The sequence below is a fragment of the Chaetodon trifascialis genome, chromosome 2 (genome assembly GCF_039877785.1).
Source record: "Chaetodon trifascialis isolate fChaTrf1 chromosome 2, fChaTrf1.hap1, whole genome shotgun sequence".
NCBI classification, from domain to species: domain Eukaryota; kingdom Metazoa; phylum Chordata; class Actinopteri; order Chaetodontiformes; family Chaetodontidae; genus Chaetodon; species Chaetodon trifascialis.
The window spans coordinates 10,081,851-10,100,579 of NC_092057.1; the positions used below are offsets into that span (position 1 = coordinate 10,081,851).

The window sequence follows — 18,729 nt, forward strand, 5'->3', positions numbered from 1 at the left end:
AATCACAGGAGACACTGGTGAGCGAGACTCCAGCCGTGTGGAGGTCTGTGCGCAGTTTGGCTTCGTAAACCCAATAACATGTACAATCTCTGCATCCTGTGAAACACAGGGGGATAAAAGCTGTGTGTCATCCACATCCGGTGTCGTGTCGTGGCAGCAGCCAGAGGCTCAGTTTCATTTCACCTCCAATAAAGAAAAGCCAGAGAGAATGACATTCATTTATAATTGAAATGGATCTAATGAAAAGGGCTCCGCTCAAACAATGATTATTTAAAGAGGTTCAGTGGTCGCAAGTCATGTGATGAATAAAACTGCACTGTAATGAAAGGCTGACGCCAGACACCTGAAATCTATATGCAGACAAGCAGCTCCAGTCCGTCTCGGATCAATGGCTGAGTCTGATAGTTCTGGTTCTGACGTCCAAATAAAAAAACACGAAGAAACAAAGCAAATTCAATATTCATGAGGAGTAAAAATGCATTTCAAATCACAGATCTTCAAAAGAAAAGGCTCAGATAATAAAAAAAAGAGCTCAGGGGAAGAAGAGCAGGGAGGGAGTTGTTTGTTAAAGTGACAACTTTCACCACAAAGTAGAATAAAAAACACGAAAACTGAGAGAAAAAACAGCTGCAAGCCGCGATTCAGGACTTGATTCCAGAGCAGCCCAGTTTCAAATCAGCTTACAGTGTGAGGGGCGAGGTCTTTCCGAAAGTGAAGGTTTCTGACTTTAATTACAGCGCCACCATCTGGCTGCTTGTTGCTTGCACATCATTTCCAGGTACTGGGAAGAGTTTCATGTTTGTAGCTCATTCCAGCTAAAGGCAATTTGAGATGTAGCAAAAAGAAAAGACATAATAATAATAATGATATGACTAAACTGGCACAAACAGAGTCCCTTTGGGGTTTGAACCCCACCGTCAGTGCTCTGTGCAGACCACTGCGGTTCCTCCACACCAAACTGGGAACAGCGTTTCTTCATTTGTGCACGGCAGGCGCTGTCATGTGGGACCACACAAACACAAACTGTTGGCACAACTTGGAAGCACACTAACGTCTAAAGTATCATTGTATGTTGTTGCCTTTCCCTTCATTACAAATGAACCACGGAAACCAGGAAAAACAAGGGTGTTCACCTACTTTTGGCTGTGTTGTGCATTCTTGAAAGGGAAGAACTTATCTGGACATAATCTGGATATGGAATATGTTCCCAACATGTTAGATTGTAATCTAATTATCAGTGACAAGCCTCCTTTTTTAAATCAAAAGCCTGAACACAAAGCAGCCAGTCGCCTTCTCCTGAGAGTCCACCGGTGCAGTTTGGAGCAGTTCGTACAAAACAGCAACATCTTTGGTGTCTTTCATGCATTTTCCTGTGCGCCTTTATCCCATTCAGCTCCAGTGGAGAAGTGATCACATGAGGAGGGTGTTTAGTGTATAAAAACTATTTTTTTACTACAAACCTTTTCCATTCAGTCATTTGTTTATATACGAGCATCAGCATGAAAACTCTGAAGATGAGAAGCTACGGTCTAATGCATATTGCCAAAGCTGCACCCCCCCATGTTCTCTGATAAAATGGCGTCTTCCATCCATCCATGTGTTCCATCCTGCTGATGGTCCGCTTTGCTGTCTCCTGCAGTGGGAGTGTGCTGTCTTCAGATAAAACTCTGATAGCTGTAGTTCACCGACTGCGTCTTTACAAACAGCTTAAAGAACCATCAGATGATGGAGTGTTCAGGTCTGTATCACACACACACACACACACACACACACACACACACTCTGCTAGGTTTTCACCCGCGGCTGGTCTGAAATGTCCTCTGGTGTTTTCTCTCCTTCGCGGGATTTTTTCCTCTTCTTGTGACCTGAGGAGACACGAGATGTTTAAGTTGATGAAAAGTTAAGGCTGGGTTCACACCTACAGCACACCAGATCAATATTATTATTGTTAATCAATGTTATTATCTGCCACCAGATCTGTTTACCTTTTTCTCACCTCAATCACTCGAGATGAAGAAAACAGAATAGTTCGTATCTGCTGGTTTGATTCACAGCGACCTGAAATTCATATTTTTGTCCTTCGAGATCGTCAGTGCGTCTCATCAGGCGATCTTTGAGTCATGAACTGAGAGACAAGGCAGACTACAACTCGGATCCCGACCTATCGAAGCCCGTAATCTCTCATGACCTTTGGTGCGCACAGCACCATCAACGAGCGTTCACACACTCCGTCGTAGGAGCGTGTAGGCGAGCGGCACACGTGTGTGCAGAACAGGTGGGATTCATGTGGTCTGATGTTCCTGAGCAGACAGTGACGGTCGAATGATTACAGGTTTGCTGCAGTGAAATAAAACCGCCTTCCTCTTTCTTTACAGCTCCATGCTGGAGAGTGCACAGAACTAAGAGACAGAGGGCAGAAAAATCTGACACGACAGGCTTTTTGCTCAGATACACAGGATGAAATGCAATTTTGTGTAGACTGAACTCAACATTAGATGGTTTGTTCATATCAGACTGAAATGAACAGAAATCAGTGTCTGACCTTATACACTATTGTTGTTTGTGTTTATCTGATTTATAATCTATACTTTGAAAATTGGTCAACAGTTCTATTGTAGAGCAAAAACAGTGGTGTGGCCCTTTAAGAAACAGAACGCCAAGAGGGCAAATCGGAAACAATAATGTAAGTTTAAGTGGGAGGCAGATTCTGGAGGGGAAGCTGTGACTGTGTGTGCGTGTGTGTGTGTGTGTGTGTGTGTGTGTGTGTGTGTGCGTGGGCGTGGGCGTGTGTATGGTGGATTTGTGTTTTCTATGGTGGTGTTTGCATGTGAATGAACGTCAAGGAGGAAAAAAGTGAGAAACGCATTGAAACAGTTGGTGAATAAGTGGTTTGTGAATGAGTGTGTGTGTGTGTGTGTGTGTGTGTGTGTGTGTGTGTGTGTGTGTGTGTGTGCGCATGCATGTGTTTGTGTGGGTGGGCGGGGTGTGTCTTTCCGTGGTCTTTGCTGTCTTTGTGTGGACCAGTGTCAGTTTTAAACCGTCATAGCGAGGACGTTTCTGCACTGTGAGGACTTCCTGTCCGGTCGTTACTACTTCAAAGTCCTGTTTGAAGTTAATTTTAATTTTAAGTTTGAAGATTGTGATGAGGGTTGTGTTCAGCATGTGGTCGTGATGGTGAAGGTTGGGCGTTCCTCACAATTGAATAAAGACAAATGTGTGTGTGTGTGTGTGTGTGTGTGTGTGTGTGTGTGTGTGTGTGTGTGTGTGTGTGTGTGTGTGTGTGTGTGTGAGTCAGACTAACTGAGTTTGAGCAGGAGTTTCTTGCCGAGTGTGTCCTCTGAGCCGCTCAGCGAGAGGCTGCTGATGAAAGGAGACGTGTCCGTTTCTATGGGAACAGAGGCCATGTCTGAGAGAGAGAGAGAGAGAGAGAGAGAGAGAGAGAGTCATGACCCCGTCAGTGATGAACAGCTTTGGTCTCTGTTGGAGGAGAAATTAAAGTCCTGTAAGACTTTCAGCTAAGTTTGTGTGTGAGGTCAAACTGATGACGTCCCACCAACAAACTGGAGCACAGACTGTATAAAACATGGACGTGACTGCGCCTGACTTCGCCAAACTGTCAGCTGATCCAAAAATGCGCAAAGAGGTGGAGCGTGGGTGGAGCTGAGAGTGAAGCCTGGTTGCTGAAAGCTAGCAGCTAGCTGTCGCTCATTATTATCATAATTATGCATAACTTAAATATAATTCGAGAACTTTTTTTCTGGACCAATCAGATTTCTCGTCTGAAAGCAGCTGTTTCCATGTGTGGAGCTGAACGTCGTACCAGTGTGTGCGTCGGTCTCAGATCTGTCCTCCCTGATGTACGGGATCTCATCCATCCTGAGAAACACTGAATCACTGGGACTCTTCTGGCCATCAGACTTACTTCCTGCAGCACACACATAAACATACACACACATCAGAAGACATGTCACATCTGTCCATTCACTACATTCAAACACACACCTGTTTCTTACTCTGTTGTCTCATCAGGTTTGCCACCGGTGCCGCAACACATTCACGAAACCTCAATCTAAAGTAAATACAGTTTTATAGAACACGTAGAGTCCTATCATGACCTACTATTACATTAAACCTTTGTCTTAATTTTCACTCTAAAACCAAACCCAAACCTCAACAGAGCTAATGCTAAACACCTCTCAGAACTAGCCAACATGTCCGAAGGTCAAAAAGTCAAGCTGGTTCTCATCAGTTGCTTCCCAGATAAACTGGCACACGTCATCTGCAAACACAGTGCAAACAAAAAGACGGAGATATGAGCTGCGATTACTCTTCTTCATGTTTGTGTTCTCCTTCACATGCAACCTCATTTCTCTCCGTCATTTCAAAGCAGTCTTTGCAGTTTGAGCTGGCTGAGGTCATTGAACTTTATTCATACTGCATATTGTGCCATAATGGATTCAGAAAAACTCATTTGAAGGAGCAGCTTTCGTTTGTCTGCCTCCAATGGCTCAAATCATCTATTATTGACTGACTGTAAACCTGCCGCAGGATTGTCATTTCCTCTTTGCCTCTCTTTGTTCGATCTATCCGCTGCGTGGAGCTCAGGGTGCTTACGGACGATGCGGTTCTTCTCGTTCAGCAGCGAGGTGCTGTGCGGGACGCTGGACTGCTGCCCTCGCGTTCGTGCCGAGCCGGGCCGGCTCGGCTCTCTGGGCGGGGGCATGAGGGTGGTGGTGGTGGTGGTGGTGTGCTGTGGGGGCATTAGGGTGGCCGCGTGCTCGTTTGCTGGAGGCTCTGGGGTCAGCGTGTTGCTCTCTGTCAGACGGGCGTCAGCATCAGGCGTCTGAGGCGAGCTGTCCATCCGGGTGGCTGTGACAGCGTTCTGGTAGTGGCTCCGGGTGATCTGACACACAATACGCACCGTCGCTGTTAGCTGATTATTTGATCTTTAAGATGAGAAAACAAACCATGGCTACCGAAATACCTTAATGTAACCTTTTAGAGAAACGCAATAACAGTAATATTTAAATACTGCTGAAGATGGACGAACACAAGATAACTAAAAGCTCTCAGGTGGAACTACTATCATTCCTGTTTGCTCTATTCATCTTTATTTTCATCTTTCATCTTCTCATGCTTTAGTGATCCTCTGACCATTAAAGGTTAATCCTAAATGCATGTTTACAGCATTTGAACCTCTACTGAAATCACCAAATACATACATGAAAGGAAGAGAACCCAGCCTGCAGCCGCACACAGTGATGTCCTTACAGGTCATAGTAATGGTGAAAACGGTCGTGTGAGGTTCAGGTGTTACCTTGATGATCTGCAGATGTGTGAGCTGTCTGACAGAGTAGTCCGGCAGATAAACGTTCCCCCCTCCGTTCAGCTGGCCCATGCTTCCTCCGTACAGCATGGACTCAGAGCGGTCCAAACCACTGCTGCGAGAGGGGGACCTGTGGACTGCAGAGCGAACTTTAAATATTTCATCAAACATATTCACTAGGCCAGACGAGAACTGGTATTGTCAATCAGTCAGCATCAAATCACGAGCGAGCTCAGGGACGCTACCTCATTTCACCCTGCTTAATATGCAAAGGGCTTGGCTGGTGTAACTGAAACGTTCATCTGAGTGGCTTTACTCAATGAATGCTGCATTCACTGGTTTGGCAGTTAAACGGCTCGAAAGTGTTCGCATAGTTTAAGCTGTCCAGAGCAACTTTAATGCCCGGACTTAAGATTTGTGGAGAGTCTAATTTGTCAGGTTTGACCTCTTAAAGTGCACATCCACCAGCTAGCACACACGGCACACACATATTCACTCACAAGGAGTACTTTCCCTGTAGATTCTTTCTGATTTTCATGATTAAACTGCTTTAAAGCCTTTCGACCCTTCAGGTCTTTAAGCAGCTGAATTACAATTACGTATTTGCTCTATATGGTTAAGATTAAACTCTGGATTAGATTTCGGTGTACCTGTTGGCATGATGGCAGGTACCCCAAAGTAAGAAAAAGCTCCGTTCTCAAACTTCAGCGCTTCTTTACCGAACTCCACCTCAACTCGACCCTGAAGAAACACAGCGAAGGAGGAAGTCAGGTGATGCAGCATAAAGAGCAAGAAAGTCTGCACATGGAGGAGGTGGAGCGGATGGATGGATGGATGGATGGATGGATGGATGGATGGATGGATGGATGAATGAATGAATGGATGGATGGATGGATGGATGGATGGATGGATGGATGGATGGATGGATGAATGAATGGATGGATGGATGGATGGATGGATGGATGGATGGATGGATGGATGGATGGATGGATGGATGATGGATGAATGGATGGATGGATGGATGGATGGATGGATGGATGGATGGATGGATGGATGGATGAATGGTTGGATGGATGGATGGATGGATGGATGGATGGATGGATGGATGGATGGATGGATGGATGAATGAATGGATGGATGGATGGATGGATGGATGGATTGGTCAAACAAACACAGGACTTTCACCCAGGAGACCAGTATTCATGTACTGCGTGAAACCGAAGGTCAGCGTAGGATGTGTTGGACAAGTTTAATACCCACAACAGCCACTCAGGGGATCCCTCTCAAAATGCGATGGACAGACTGAACCATTGTAAGTTCTTGTCTAGAAGACGGAGGCAGGTACCTGCAGCACCAGGACAAAGTATTCCACCGGTTTGTTGCGCTGGAAAAGGAAGTGCTGTTGTGCTCGTTTGTTCTTCTCATCAAACTTGAGCTCTTGAACCACACTGGGGTGTTTGATCAGCCTCAACAAGATCTTCTCTGAGATATGAGCCGGTTTGAAGGGTTCCACCTCTGATGGAAGAAAGAGAGCGTCACTGTTACTGAGCACGTTTCATGCTTTCTCATTCCTTTTTACTCCCTCATGCATCATCACACACTGGTCTACCTTGAGATTACTGGGTTCTGTGAAGACATAAAAGCCGAAGTCAGAGTCAGCGAGCTGATTGGCGGTTACCTGTGGAGAGGAAGCGGTGCGTTGCCAGAAGAAGCTGAGGAGAGATCTTCACTTTCATTTCGTTCTCTGACAGTTTGAAGATGGAGAAGTCTTGCTGCTTCCGCTCGTGGTGAGAAACGCGACGCTTCGAGCGATTATCAGCTGACGGGACAGACGCACACCAACACACACACAAAAACAGGATGTTCAAACCACACGTCTTTAGTAATGATCCCAAACATTGTCTCCTGTTATGTGTGTGTGTTTGCATGCATACTGTAGAGGTCTGTCTCATCCAGGATCTCTGACTTGATGATCTCCTCGATGACGTCCTCCAGGGTGACGATGCCCATCACCTCATAGAAAGGGTCGCCCTCGCCCTCGTTGTTCACTCGCTGCACGATGGCGAGGTGGGATTTCCCTGCAGGAGAGCATTAACAAGGCGCCTCAAGTCAGCGTCACGTTTAACCCAGAATGCTTAAATCCCTTCAGCAGCCTTGAAGCTACAAAGAAAATTCACAAATATGTAAATTAAATAGTTTTTTTTGCAGATCAACAACCACAGTCTCTTTTTCATCATGCCAGGAGATTCAAATTTAATTTGAGGGTTTAGACGTACGTCTGAGAGCTAGTTTTTTCCTTTCAGTATGTGGGAAAGGAGGGAGGAGCAGAGGAAAGAGATGGAGCACATTTCAGGAAGCTGCTGTCATCAATATTGCACATGTCCGGATATGAGCACAAATATGATTATATTTTATATATGTGTGGTTTGATTATTGATCCGAGTCTCCTTGTACAATAGGTTTGCCCTCAATAATGGGAAATACTTGACTACATAAATTAAGACTAAGATGCCTGATTGGATGATCAGCAGCACAGTCGCAGTGCAACAACAGCCTGACAGCAAGCCAAATGTAGTCATTTTCTCAGATCCTCAGCAGTGCAACAACAATAAATGAAAACCGCAGCAGCTCGATGCTGTAAAAGATAAAAGATTTAAAGGTACAGACGTCTTTACGGTTGCATATTGTGAAATAAGCCTGTTAGATTTCATGTGGAGAGCTTGGATTAGGGATTGGAAAACTGTTTTCTCTCACATGTTTGCATGACTCACACAGAGTGGGAGTGGAGCTCTGCAGTCGATGTTCGGTAAGTGGAGCAACAGCAGAAGCTGAAAGGAGTGGGTGTAACAGCAGGGAGGATTCAACACGAAACACACACAGCAGACACAGAAACTGAGTTCAGCACGTAAAGGCACTCAGATGTCCAGAGTCTGCAGACCCTCTGCTGTGTTTACCTCCACGATGACGAGTGTGTGTGTTTAGAGATGAGAGTCTTGGGGCGTTTCCAAAGCTAAATGGAATATTAATAATCCATGCACTGCTGGATAAAAGTCTTGGTCTGGAGATTTTGCAGAAGAAGGAAATAAAACAAAACAGACTTACTTACTTCAAGGTGTGTCTGTAAATGAAGCGAAAGAGTGTGTGCGTCCCGATCCAGCATGTGTGTTACTGGCTAACGAGTCACTGCACTGCAGACAGCAGCGGTTGTGAGTTGCATCACTCAGTCCACTGTTACATAATTCACGGCTTTACTGTCAGAAAATGTGCGGATGTGCTCACATACACACGCGCAGAGATGCACTCCCTGCACACACACACATGCACTGACAGAAAACGGAGTGAACCCTTGTTTGCCTGGCTCCAGATCAGCTCCCTGACTGAGATTCTCCCTCTGTTTCTACACTCTCTGCCTGCCAAATACTACCTCACACACACACACACGCACGCACACACACACACACACACACACACACAGAAATGCACACAATTCTGGCAGAGCCGCATTCAGCTAAGTAGGTCAGCCTTACATACAGGATAGACTGAGAGTGAAGTGAAGTGAGCATTTGCAGCTAGTGTGCTTAATAATCTGTCTCTCTGTATTCTCCAGATTTAATAACATCTTTATTTATCATCTTTACATCTTTATTTTATGAGTCCTCGATTTCCCCTGAAGCAGCCCAAGAGTTATACACAATACAAGTTTCCAGACTGGAACAATATAATGATTATATGTATCATATCGTGATTAGATGTAGTCAATCTGTGCACCATCTAACCTTGACCAGAAGTCAATCTTAACACTACACGGCTGATAAAGTTTACGTTAAACAGAATGTGTTGCTCTGTAAGAGAAACCTGATTAATCCAGTGAGGATATTTGGATTAAAAAGCGCTGCTTTGGTTGACGAATGGAGCAAAGCTGATGAAAGATGGGAAAGAGAGAGAACGGACGACACCTGACATGAGCTAAAACCACATTTTCAACTTCTTTCTGCCGTAAAATTCTTCTGCATAATCCAGACAAATGTCCTTTAAATGTATCTCAGCGCTGTAGATAACAAAGCCCTTCCACCAATCCAAGCTCTGAGGGATCCTTTCTGTCTCAGCTTGATGGACTTAATTACACAGAGCTAATGGGACATGGTGCACAGAATGCACATTTAACAAGTGTTTATTCATCTTTTAAGGCTAGCAAAGTTAATATCATGATCAAAGAAAATGTTTCACAGCAGACTTTGACTGATGTCTGAATCGTCCGGTTCTGTTCTGAAGCGCCTCATCGTGTTTGCCATTGTTACGTCACAGCAGGAAAAGCACAGGTGTAAGTAAGAATGCTAATTATGGCCCAGGCTCATTTAAGTGTCCCAGGCTGCGAGCTAGCACCCGCAAGGGCCCAACAAAGTGCATACGAAGCTGGAATGATTAATTAGCTTGTCCTGCTGCAACAAGCCAAAATGTCTGCTGTGAGAAAGGCTCATGAACTCGACATCACTGCAATGTGTAGGGCAGCCAAAAGGAAGGCGCCACAGACTACAACGGCGAGCATCCAGGGTTTGGACATGGAGATCGCGGCCAAATGCAAATATCTGGGTGTTCACCTCAACCACAAACTGGACTAGACAAACACTAGAAGGACCAAAGTGGACTCCATTTGCTGAGAAGACAGAGGCTCTTTGGAGCGTGCAGGAGACTGTTAAGAACATTTTCTGAGTCTGTGGTGGAACCTGCAGTCTTCAGCGCAGTGGTCTGTGGGAGCTCAGAGAGGGACAGAAAAACACTGAACAAACTGGCCAGGAGGGCTAGCTCCTGTCCTGGACTTCCCTCTGGACAACATCGAGGAGGTGGGTGAGAAGGGGGATGTTCGCCAAGCTGACATCGGTCATGGACAACCCTTCCCACCCCCTGCATGAGACGGTGGGGGCCTTAAGCAGCTCCTTCATCAACAGACTGCTGCATCCAGCGTGTGAGGAGGAACGCCACCACAGGTCCTCCAGCATCCTTTAACATGGCACTGTGTTCATGCTGTTTCACATCACAGACCATTATTTACACACACACACACACACACACACACACACACACACACACACACACACACACACACACACACACAGTATATACTGTGCAATAACCCAAGGACACTGTATTTTTGCCAATATTTGTATACTCTTTTGTATATAATGCACATAGACTTCTATAGTTGATTATAGTTTGCATCTTTTTATCTATAGTTGATCTTATTTTGCGTCTTTTTTATTGTCTATTTCTTCTACTTGTGGTTTTTCTGCCTCTCCTTTTGATTCTGCTGTTGTAACTAGAGAGTTTCCCCAGCGTGGGATCAATAAAGTCTTATCTTATCTCAGCTTTCATTAGCCAGTGTTCCTGGAAATTAGCGGATCTGCAGCTTCCCCTGCTTTTTCTCTTTCGTGTCTTGTGTGTCCCCTCTCCCTCTGTGTCCTGTCTGTCTCTCCCCTGTCTGTCCCTGCAGGGCGTGGCCTCCTTCTCCTCCCCTGCACTCGATCACTCGATGAACACTCACCTGTCGCCACAGTGCATAAGCACCAGCTCTCCACTCAGCGTGGTAACGACTGAGGCTCCTGCAGCTCCTGCAGCTAAGTATATTTTTTGCTCCAGTTGCAATTTAAGACTTTGGGTTGACATTTTGGGGTCCTGTAAACCACTAAACTTAACACGCTGTGGTTTTAGGAGCATTTTGTACATATTTATTTCAAGCCAGATAACAGATGGAGTCTTAGGAACCACGTCTTTCAGATGGTGATATGTGCAAATGTGTGGCCTTCAGGCGACTGAAGGTTGAATTCGGTGATTCACCTCATCAGGGTCCCATCCGGGACTGCTCAATGTGTGCCGTGGACCAGGAGGAAGCCCCCCTCCCAAAGGTTAAACTCATCACAGCCTGCTCACTCACTGAAAATGCTTTAGCTTACTTTGGATGACGACATATACTGTAAACGACACTTTATTTCACTGCACGATCTGTGTTTGCAGGCTGAGAACGGATCTACTGAATGTGTAATAAACAGCATTAACACAGAGAGCAGATGGCAGGGAGACAAACTGGAAATATAGCATACTGAATATTTTATACTCAGCCTCCCGGGGGACTGTGCAGTGACAAGGACAGAGAGGGGAAAGGATTCAGAGGGAGAAAATGAAGGGCTGTGGGGCGTCGATTCAGCAGAAAAAAGGCAGCAGTGTATCATATAAATCAATCTCTGGTTAAACAAACTCCACTTTCATTACGACAACCATAAATCCATGTTTCAGGTGACAATATATCAGATATTTGTCTTATTTTGTCAGCATTTACTCATCATACAAGTGATAAGTTGTTTTGTTGTTGTGAGACTTGGGACCACTTTGTTGAAGCTACTGGGGATCCATAAACAATAAAAAAATAAGAATCAATTCCCCACATCTCATACCTGCTAACGCACAGAGCGTACTTGGCTGCACAGAGACTTTTATTATCTTAATTTTGAAGCTAATGATGTTCTTGTTGTGTATTTTGGCTCCTCTCGTTTGAGCTTTCTGGCAGAGGTTTGCAGACTCCGGTCCAGGATTGGTGTGTAATGTTCACCGTTCAGCTTCCCATCTGTCTAAACAAGATCCCCCTGGCACTGAGAAGCTTCTCCGTACCGGCGCGCTACTGCTGCCGTTGTTCACAGCGGGGAAGGTGTGATTTGGCCGGCGTCGTTCATGCTGCTTCGCATTCAGGCCCAAGAATGCCTGTGTAGTCGCACCACACCAGCGGACTCACTACACCGCTGCAGTGAATCTAAATGTAGTGAAATCAGTGTTTTACAAACTCTTGGCAAGCAAAGATTGATTGATTCTCCCATCCAACTCTTCCTGCCAGCATGAATTGGCTTTTTACTGCAGATATCTAGGTTATGTTTACAATAAGTGACACAATAAACCAACACTTTCTCACTCACACGGACGCTTGGTCAGGAATCATTAGCGTCACATTTTAAGGCACTGGGTATCGCTTTTAGATCGTTTTTCAATGTGCAGCCAATTTAGCAATAATAAATATGCAACGTTCAGCTACAACTACGAGCTTGGCCTGCGTCACAGTATAGTACTATGAAAATCTGGCCCTGTGGGGCCTGGTATCTACTCCATAAGTCAGCTCAGTCAACCTGAGTGTATCTACGTGGCTCATTTAGCAAAGCACGTGCGTTACAATATGCAGCTTAATAGAGGTCTTCACCAGTCCTCTGTCACCAATTAATTATGCTACGGCTCAAGCCTGCTGTGTTTCTGCCTTCTAAGCCAACAAAAAGCACAGATCGCAATTAAATCTTTGAGTTTTAATTGTTTCATTCATTATGCGGATGACACACAATTTCATGTCCCAGTAAAAACCAGTGAAAGAGGCAATTTTCTTCAGTTATTATCTTCTCTGCCTGAATTAAAGTGCTGGATGGCCCAAAATGTTTTCCAGCTGAACGAAAACAAACCTGAAATCATCATTTTTGATCCTCCGCAGTTCATCCCAACTTCACAAAAAGCATCTCAGCTCTACAAACGTCAGACCTGCAGCCAAAAACCAGGGTGTGACATTAAAAAGTGACCTTTCATTTCAGCATCACTTGGGACTTGAGACTTAACTGTGTGTAAAATGCACTGCAAAACAATGACTTTGGTAGCATCGAGACAAATCAAATGTTAATGAGACAGAGAATCAGTGATGAAGCTGACCAGCTGACATAAACAGTATGAATGTGTGACTGGAGAAACAGATCAGAGAACAGTTAAACTGGTCAAAAGGTGGTCTTCAGAAACATGCCAGCAGCTAAGGACCTCCACAAAGCAGAGGTGCAACAGTCAGTGCGCTGCTGCATGGTGCAGGTATTTGGCCATCTGATTCACTAAATGCCACGATGCTGCACAGCTGTTCACCGCTTTGCCTGTTTTTTCCCCAGAGCTCTCTTTGACAGCATCCGCCGCTGCAGGGTCCTCATTGAAATGAATGAGGGAACCTGTGTTTGTCTGCCGCAGTGCCTGAAAGTGCTGTTACAGAGACAGAGAGGCACAGGAGGAGAGAGACCTTGTTTCTAATCCTCTAGTCTGTGCAGATTATCTCATCCAGATCCCTCTGAGGCGCAGGGACGCAGGAGCCGTGTTTGTGCTCATCCTCCCGGCTTCACACAAAAAGCCCAGTTAACACACGTACACATGGAGATCATGCCGGATGATGTAAGATCAGCCACACATTTTGGCTACCATCACTCCTTCTGTAAAGCCTTTACAAAGACATTAAATGTGTTTTCAAAATATGCAACGCAGTCAAGCTAAAAACGGTGAAAATATGACATTATACCAGATTTTCACTCGGTGCTTGTAAAATAGGCAGAAGTGTAAACATTCGAGCTGTTTCCTGTAAACAGATGCAGCCTTGGTCAAGGTGCCCTCCTGTGTTTACCTCCATCTCTTCCTGTCCTCACCACAAACCCCACAGAAAATGCTGACTATGCAGGGTCCCTGAACATGCAGCAAGGCAGTGATGAAGAGCGAGGCCTGCGATTGGCTGGTGAGCACCCCACCCGATTTTGAACTCCACAATAAAGCAGGAGTACCAGCTGACTCCAGACAGGAGAAAAGAGTGTTCTGCTGCAGCAGCACTGCGAACTGGGGTTTAACTCTTGCAGGGAGGGGCTGTGCACACTGCAGGCTCGTTACCAGCTCCCATTTACACAGATGCCCACTGACAATATGCTACTGTTATCTAATCAGCAGCCTTAAGGGAGCAGATAGAGGTTCAAGAACGATGCTCAAGGGTAATGCAGCCAGTCCAGAGACTCAAACCAACAACTTTTAGGTCACATCCTCCTCTATTCTTTACAAATTGTTGCTTCTGTGTGACACTAAGTAGCCAGTAAACAGGGTACAAATGCAAGTTTACTCCTTGGACATGTTTTTTTCCCCAGACTGAGGAAACACAGCTCTACATAAAGTCAAGAAAAATGTATTTCACATTAATATAAGAGTGGCTATGAATGGGTTTGTTCTCAGGTCTCCCTTGAAAAAGAGCGATCTGAAAGAAACTGCCTCATTAAGTCAGTAATAGCGAGAGAAACGCTGCAAAATCACGAATCCAAGGGGCCTTAATCAGGTGGGCTACCTGGGCTTTATGGTCCTGATGAGCACACCTGGAAAGCACCATCAGACTGAAATCAACGTGCTCGCTTATACTGACCATTTGCATGATCTGTGCTTGATCTCATGCACGTGAGGTTTGTCTGGTGCTCACTGTCAGGTGACAATCTCACATCTCCGGATATGCACGGTAAAAACCAAAGCCTGACTTTACTTCAGCTGCGTTTACACATTTAAAACGGTGTTTTCTTCTTGAAGGTGGTTCAAATTTCATAATAAAAAAAGAAAATCAAACAGATGACGGAGGTGTCAGGTTGATGACGTGTAGGTAACATGACTGCTAAGCAACACATAAAAAGGCATCAAAGGGATCAGGATGAACTATAGTCACTGCCTGCACCCTCACCCACAGGTTACCATGGTAACCAAAGACCCCTCAGATGCCAGTCTCCCCTTCAGCATGCCAACACTAACTCTGGCACCACAGCCTGGAGAAGTATGAACCACGAGCATGAGAAAGGATATATATACATATTTTTCATACAATGCATTTATATTCTTGAATTTCATTTGACCTCAATAATGTCAGCTGTTTCCAGTCAATATTTTCAGCTGCCACACACACACACACACACACACACACACACACACACACACACACACACACACACACACACACACACACACCTCACCTTTCTTGAACTCCTCCAGCATGGCGTCCAGCTTGGTGTCGTTGAAGACGCAGTGCAGGGGGTGCTTGTAGAACTGGGTGATGGTCTTCAGCGGGGTGCAGTCGTCCGGGTCCACGAACGCGAGGTCCTTGACGAACAGGATGTCCATGATGTTGGAGCGCTCGTTCTCAAACACCGGTATCCTCGTGTATCCACTCTGCATGATATCGGACATGGTGTTGAAGTCCAGCACCACGTCCGAGGCCAGCATGAAGCAGTCGGTGAGCGGCGTCAGGACGTCCTCCACGGTTTTGGTGCGCAGCTCCAGCGCTCCCTGGATGATGTTGAGCTCCTCTTTGACTAGGTCGTGGTAGGGGTCGGTGACGCGCAGCATCTCCAGGAGTTTCTCCCTGGTGTAAAAGTTGGAGATCTCCTGGTTGAGGATGAGGTCCAGTAGTTTGCTGATGGGGTAGGAGATGGGGAAAGAGAGCACCATCAGCAGCCGCGTCACCCAGATGGTTTTGGAGGCGATGGCCAGACCGTGACGCGACGCCACCGAGTGTGGAAGGATCTCCCCGATGAAGAAAATACCGAAGGCGCAGATGACCGTGGAGAGCCAGGTCATGCCAAGGATTTGGCACATCCACACGGCGAGCGAGGCGTTGATGATCGCGGTCCCCAGCAGTAAAGTGCAGAGGACGTAGTTACCGTGCCGGCGCACCGACTCGATTTTGCGCGCGTAATTCTGCTCCTTGTCGGTGCCGCTGTTCTGCAGGACCTGCAGCTCCACCGGGTCCAGCGCCAGCAGGCTCAGGTTCAGCCCGCTGAACAGAGCTGACAGCCCGAGCAGCAAGACAGACACCAACACCTGCAGCCAGAGCTCCGGGACAGCCGAGCGCTCCGCCACCGCCACCCAGAAATCCCTTGTCCGGTAGTGTTCCCATTTGGATCCGTCGAAGGCGCACATGGAGTAGTATTTGATCTTCTCTCCCCTCCGCAGGTCCTTGGCCAGCAGCTCCACCAGCACCGAGTTCTGACTCGAAGCAGACTTGAAAGAACCTAAAACCTCGATGTCGGACGTCCTGGCATTCTTGTCCATGCACATGTTCCGCTTCGGGTGAACTTGTCCCTCTCGCCCCGGAGTTGGCTCCTCGATGAAGGCGATCCAGGGCGCGGCGTTGTTGGCGCGAGTCCCCGCGGTGCGGTTGAGCCTCTGCGGGGAGGTGGAGTAATAAACCCGCAGCATGAAGCGGGTCCCCTCGGTGGCTTTCAGCACCCCGTCCTCCACGGACAGCTCCGCCCCGGTCTCCTCCGGCCGAAAGCCGAGCAAGCCGTGCGCCGGGGCGGGGAGCAGAGCGCAGGCGGACAGGGAGAGCAGCAGCAGGCGGGACAGAGACCGCGGAGCCCCGCTGGAGAGCAGGGCTCCGGTTCGGAACCGCGCGGCCGCATCCTCCGCAGCCATGATGCGGTGTGAGATGCTCGTTCAGTCCAGGGCTCCCAGGTCACGTGGTGCAGCGAGGTTCCGGTCCATGTGGGAGAAGGAGGGACCCGCAGCTCCGTGGCGGTGATTATGATGTTCTGCTGGGCTGAGAGAGGGTCGCGCGCTCCACTCTGCCGTGACGTAACTTTCTAATAATAGCCTCGAGCTCTCTACCCTGACAATGAGTAATGTCGCTGTAGTAAAGCAGCAGCTCACAGTTTGTTATTGAGCATAGTGGCTGATTTATAGTGAATTTCTTGTTTTAGGATTATTTGAACCTTCTGCGGTGCCACTTTTAAACCAGTTCCGGTGTGTGGATACGCAGAGTTTACACAACACAGCAAAGGTACTATGATCGCAGTCTTACTTGCAGATATTCGCGACTCTCGTGGAAGCGTTTCCAGTTATCTAATCGCTTTTTCCATCAATGAAAAAAACCCACTTATTCCTAAAGAAAAGATGGTTGTGGCCTGTCAGCACTTACCGTTATTATAATAAAGCACGGGGCGTTTATTAGATGTTTCAAATGACTAATCAGTGGGTAATAATAACTTAATGCTTTATAGATCCATCAGTGGATGGAGCATAGACCTTCTGGGTTGCCAGATTGTGCTAAATCCTCCTCCCGCCAGTTGTTTTGTCTGCGTTGTTAATCAGGATGACTCCTCCTGTGGACTGTCAGACCAAACAGACTATATCCTCTGCAAAATGAGCAGAATTTAGACCAAAAGCTATTTATTAACACTTCACCCACATTTACAACTGCTGACCTCATGGATTATTGTAAATAAACAAATAAACACTTATTAATGATAATTAATGACTTAACCAGCATAACTGCACACCTGATGGTTTCGTAGGCTGTGCAAACCCTTGAGCATTTATTATGGATTACATCTAACTGTAATACTGCCAAACATTCATCACACCATTAGTTACAACAACAAAGCGCTATAGTTAGTTTTGTCTCCATCAGTGGCAAGCAGTCAGTTCTGGGACGTGCAGCGGCATCAGGGCTCTGATATTTGAGTAGGACCTCCTGTTAGACTGATGAATCAGTCGGTTGATTAACTGACTGATATCTGGCATTTTGAGATAATCAGCGAGGCCAGTTAAACAAAAGGTGTGCGGACAGGTCAGAGACGATGCACATTTTTATTTTCCAATATTTTTCTATACTCAGATGAACAATACACTGGTGTTAAATAAATGTTCAACGGGACCAAAACAAAGCAGCACGCCTGGTGCATTATTTATTTATCTTCTATTTATTTATGGCCGTTCATAAATGTTCCTGCTCTCTCAGACCGATGCTGCCGGCTGTTGATAAATGCTTCTGTTAAGTGCACGATATATTCTGTCATTTAAAACAAATGCACTGCAGACAGAGTGCAGATAAGCAGAGACAGTGCAGACAATAACATTAGTGTTAAATAAATGTTTATTCAAGTTCAACACTTGTGTCTCATTTATTATTATTGTTATATTGTTGTATGTTGTCTGAGGCGTTACATATTAGCCATTGAGAAACCCATATCGTTTGACCACTGACAGGATCCCTCTTACACAGCAGTTCCCGACCCTTTTCCCATGTTTGATTTGAAGGTTTTATTCAGTATCTTACAAGAAAAATCCCAAATTAAATTAAACAAACCTCTAGATTAGAAAGCATGAGCTGTTTAGTAAACACGTGTCTTCAGTCTTAGTCAAGGTGTAATTAGGGTGAAACCCTCTGGTCTGACAACAACAGCTCATCCCATCGTGATGTTATTGTCTAAACACTGTTTCCTGACCTTCAACATCATCTCTAAACCTGAAACTAGAAATGCTCAGATTCATTCAGCAGATGTAATGTGTTTGCTCTTCTCCTTCACTGTTCACATTTTTTTTCCAGCCCAGTCTGTCGTGTTGCGCTCTTGTATTCAGGCCGTCTGTCGTCGGCCGTCCGACCTTCCTTGTGCAAGTGTCACCATCATTTTCAAAACAGAAAAAGGGTTTTAAACAAACTTGTCACAAAGCCGGAGCAAACGGCAGCCATCAAACTATCATTGTATGCTGTAGCATTAAGATGTCTCTATATGTGTAGAGTTGGATCAATGTGTCTGACAGTATGTTCATACTTTCTT

At 46.0% G+C, this 18,729-nt stretch overlaps 1 protein-coding gene across 1 annotated transcript; it reads right to left on the reverse strand.

Annotated features, from left to right (window-relative positions):
* Positions 1–78: 78 nt before the first annotated feature.
* On the reverse strand, positions 79–18,050 carry LOC139346047 (metal transporter CNNM1-like). The gene is made up of 10 exons (XM_070984955.1): positions 15,145–18,050; positions 7,261–7,404; positions 7,005–7,145; positions 6,672–6,841; positions 5,977–6,067; positions 5,318–5,463; positions 4,615–4,903; positions 3,821–3,925; positions 3,302–3,406; positions 79–1,865 (listed from the first exon to the last, which is right to left on the reverse strand). Exons 1-10 carry the CDS (start codon positions 16,583–16,585, stop codon positions 1,786–1,788), a joined length of 2,712 nt encoding a protein of 903 aa, XP_070841056.1. The 5' UTR covers positions 16,586–18,050; the 3' UTR covers positions 79–1,785.
* Between the last annotated feature and the right edge of the window lie 679 nt (positions 18,051–18,729).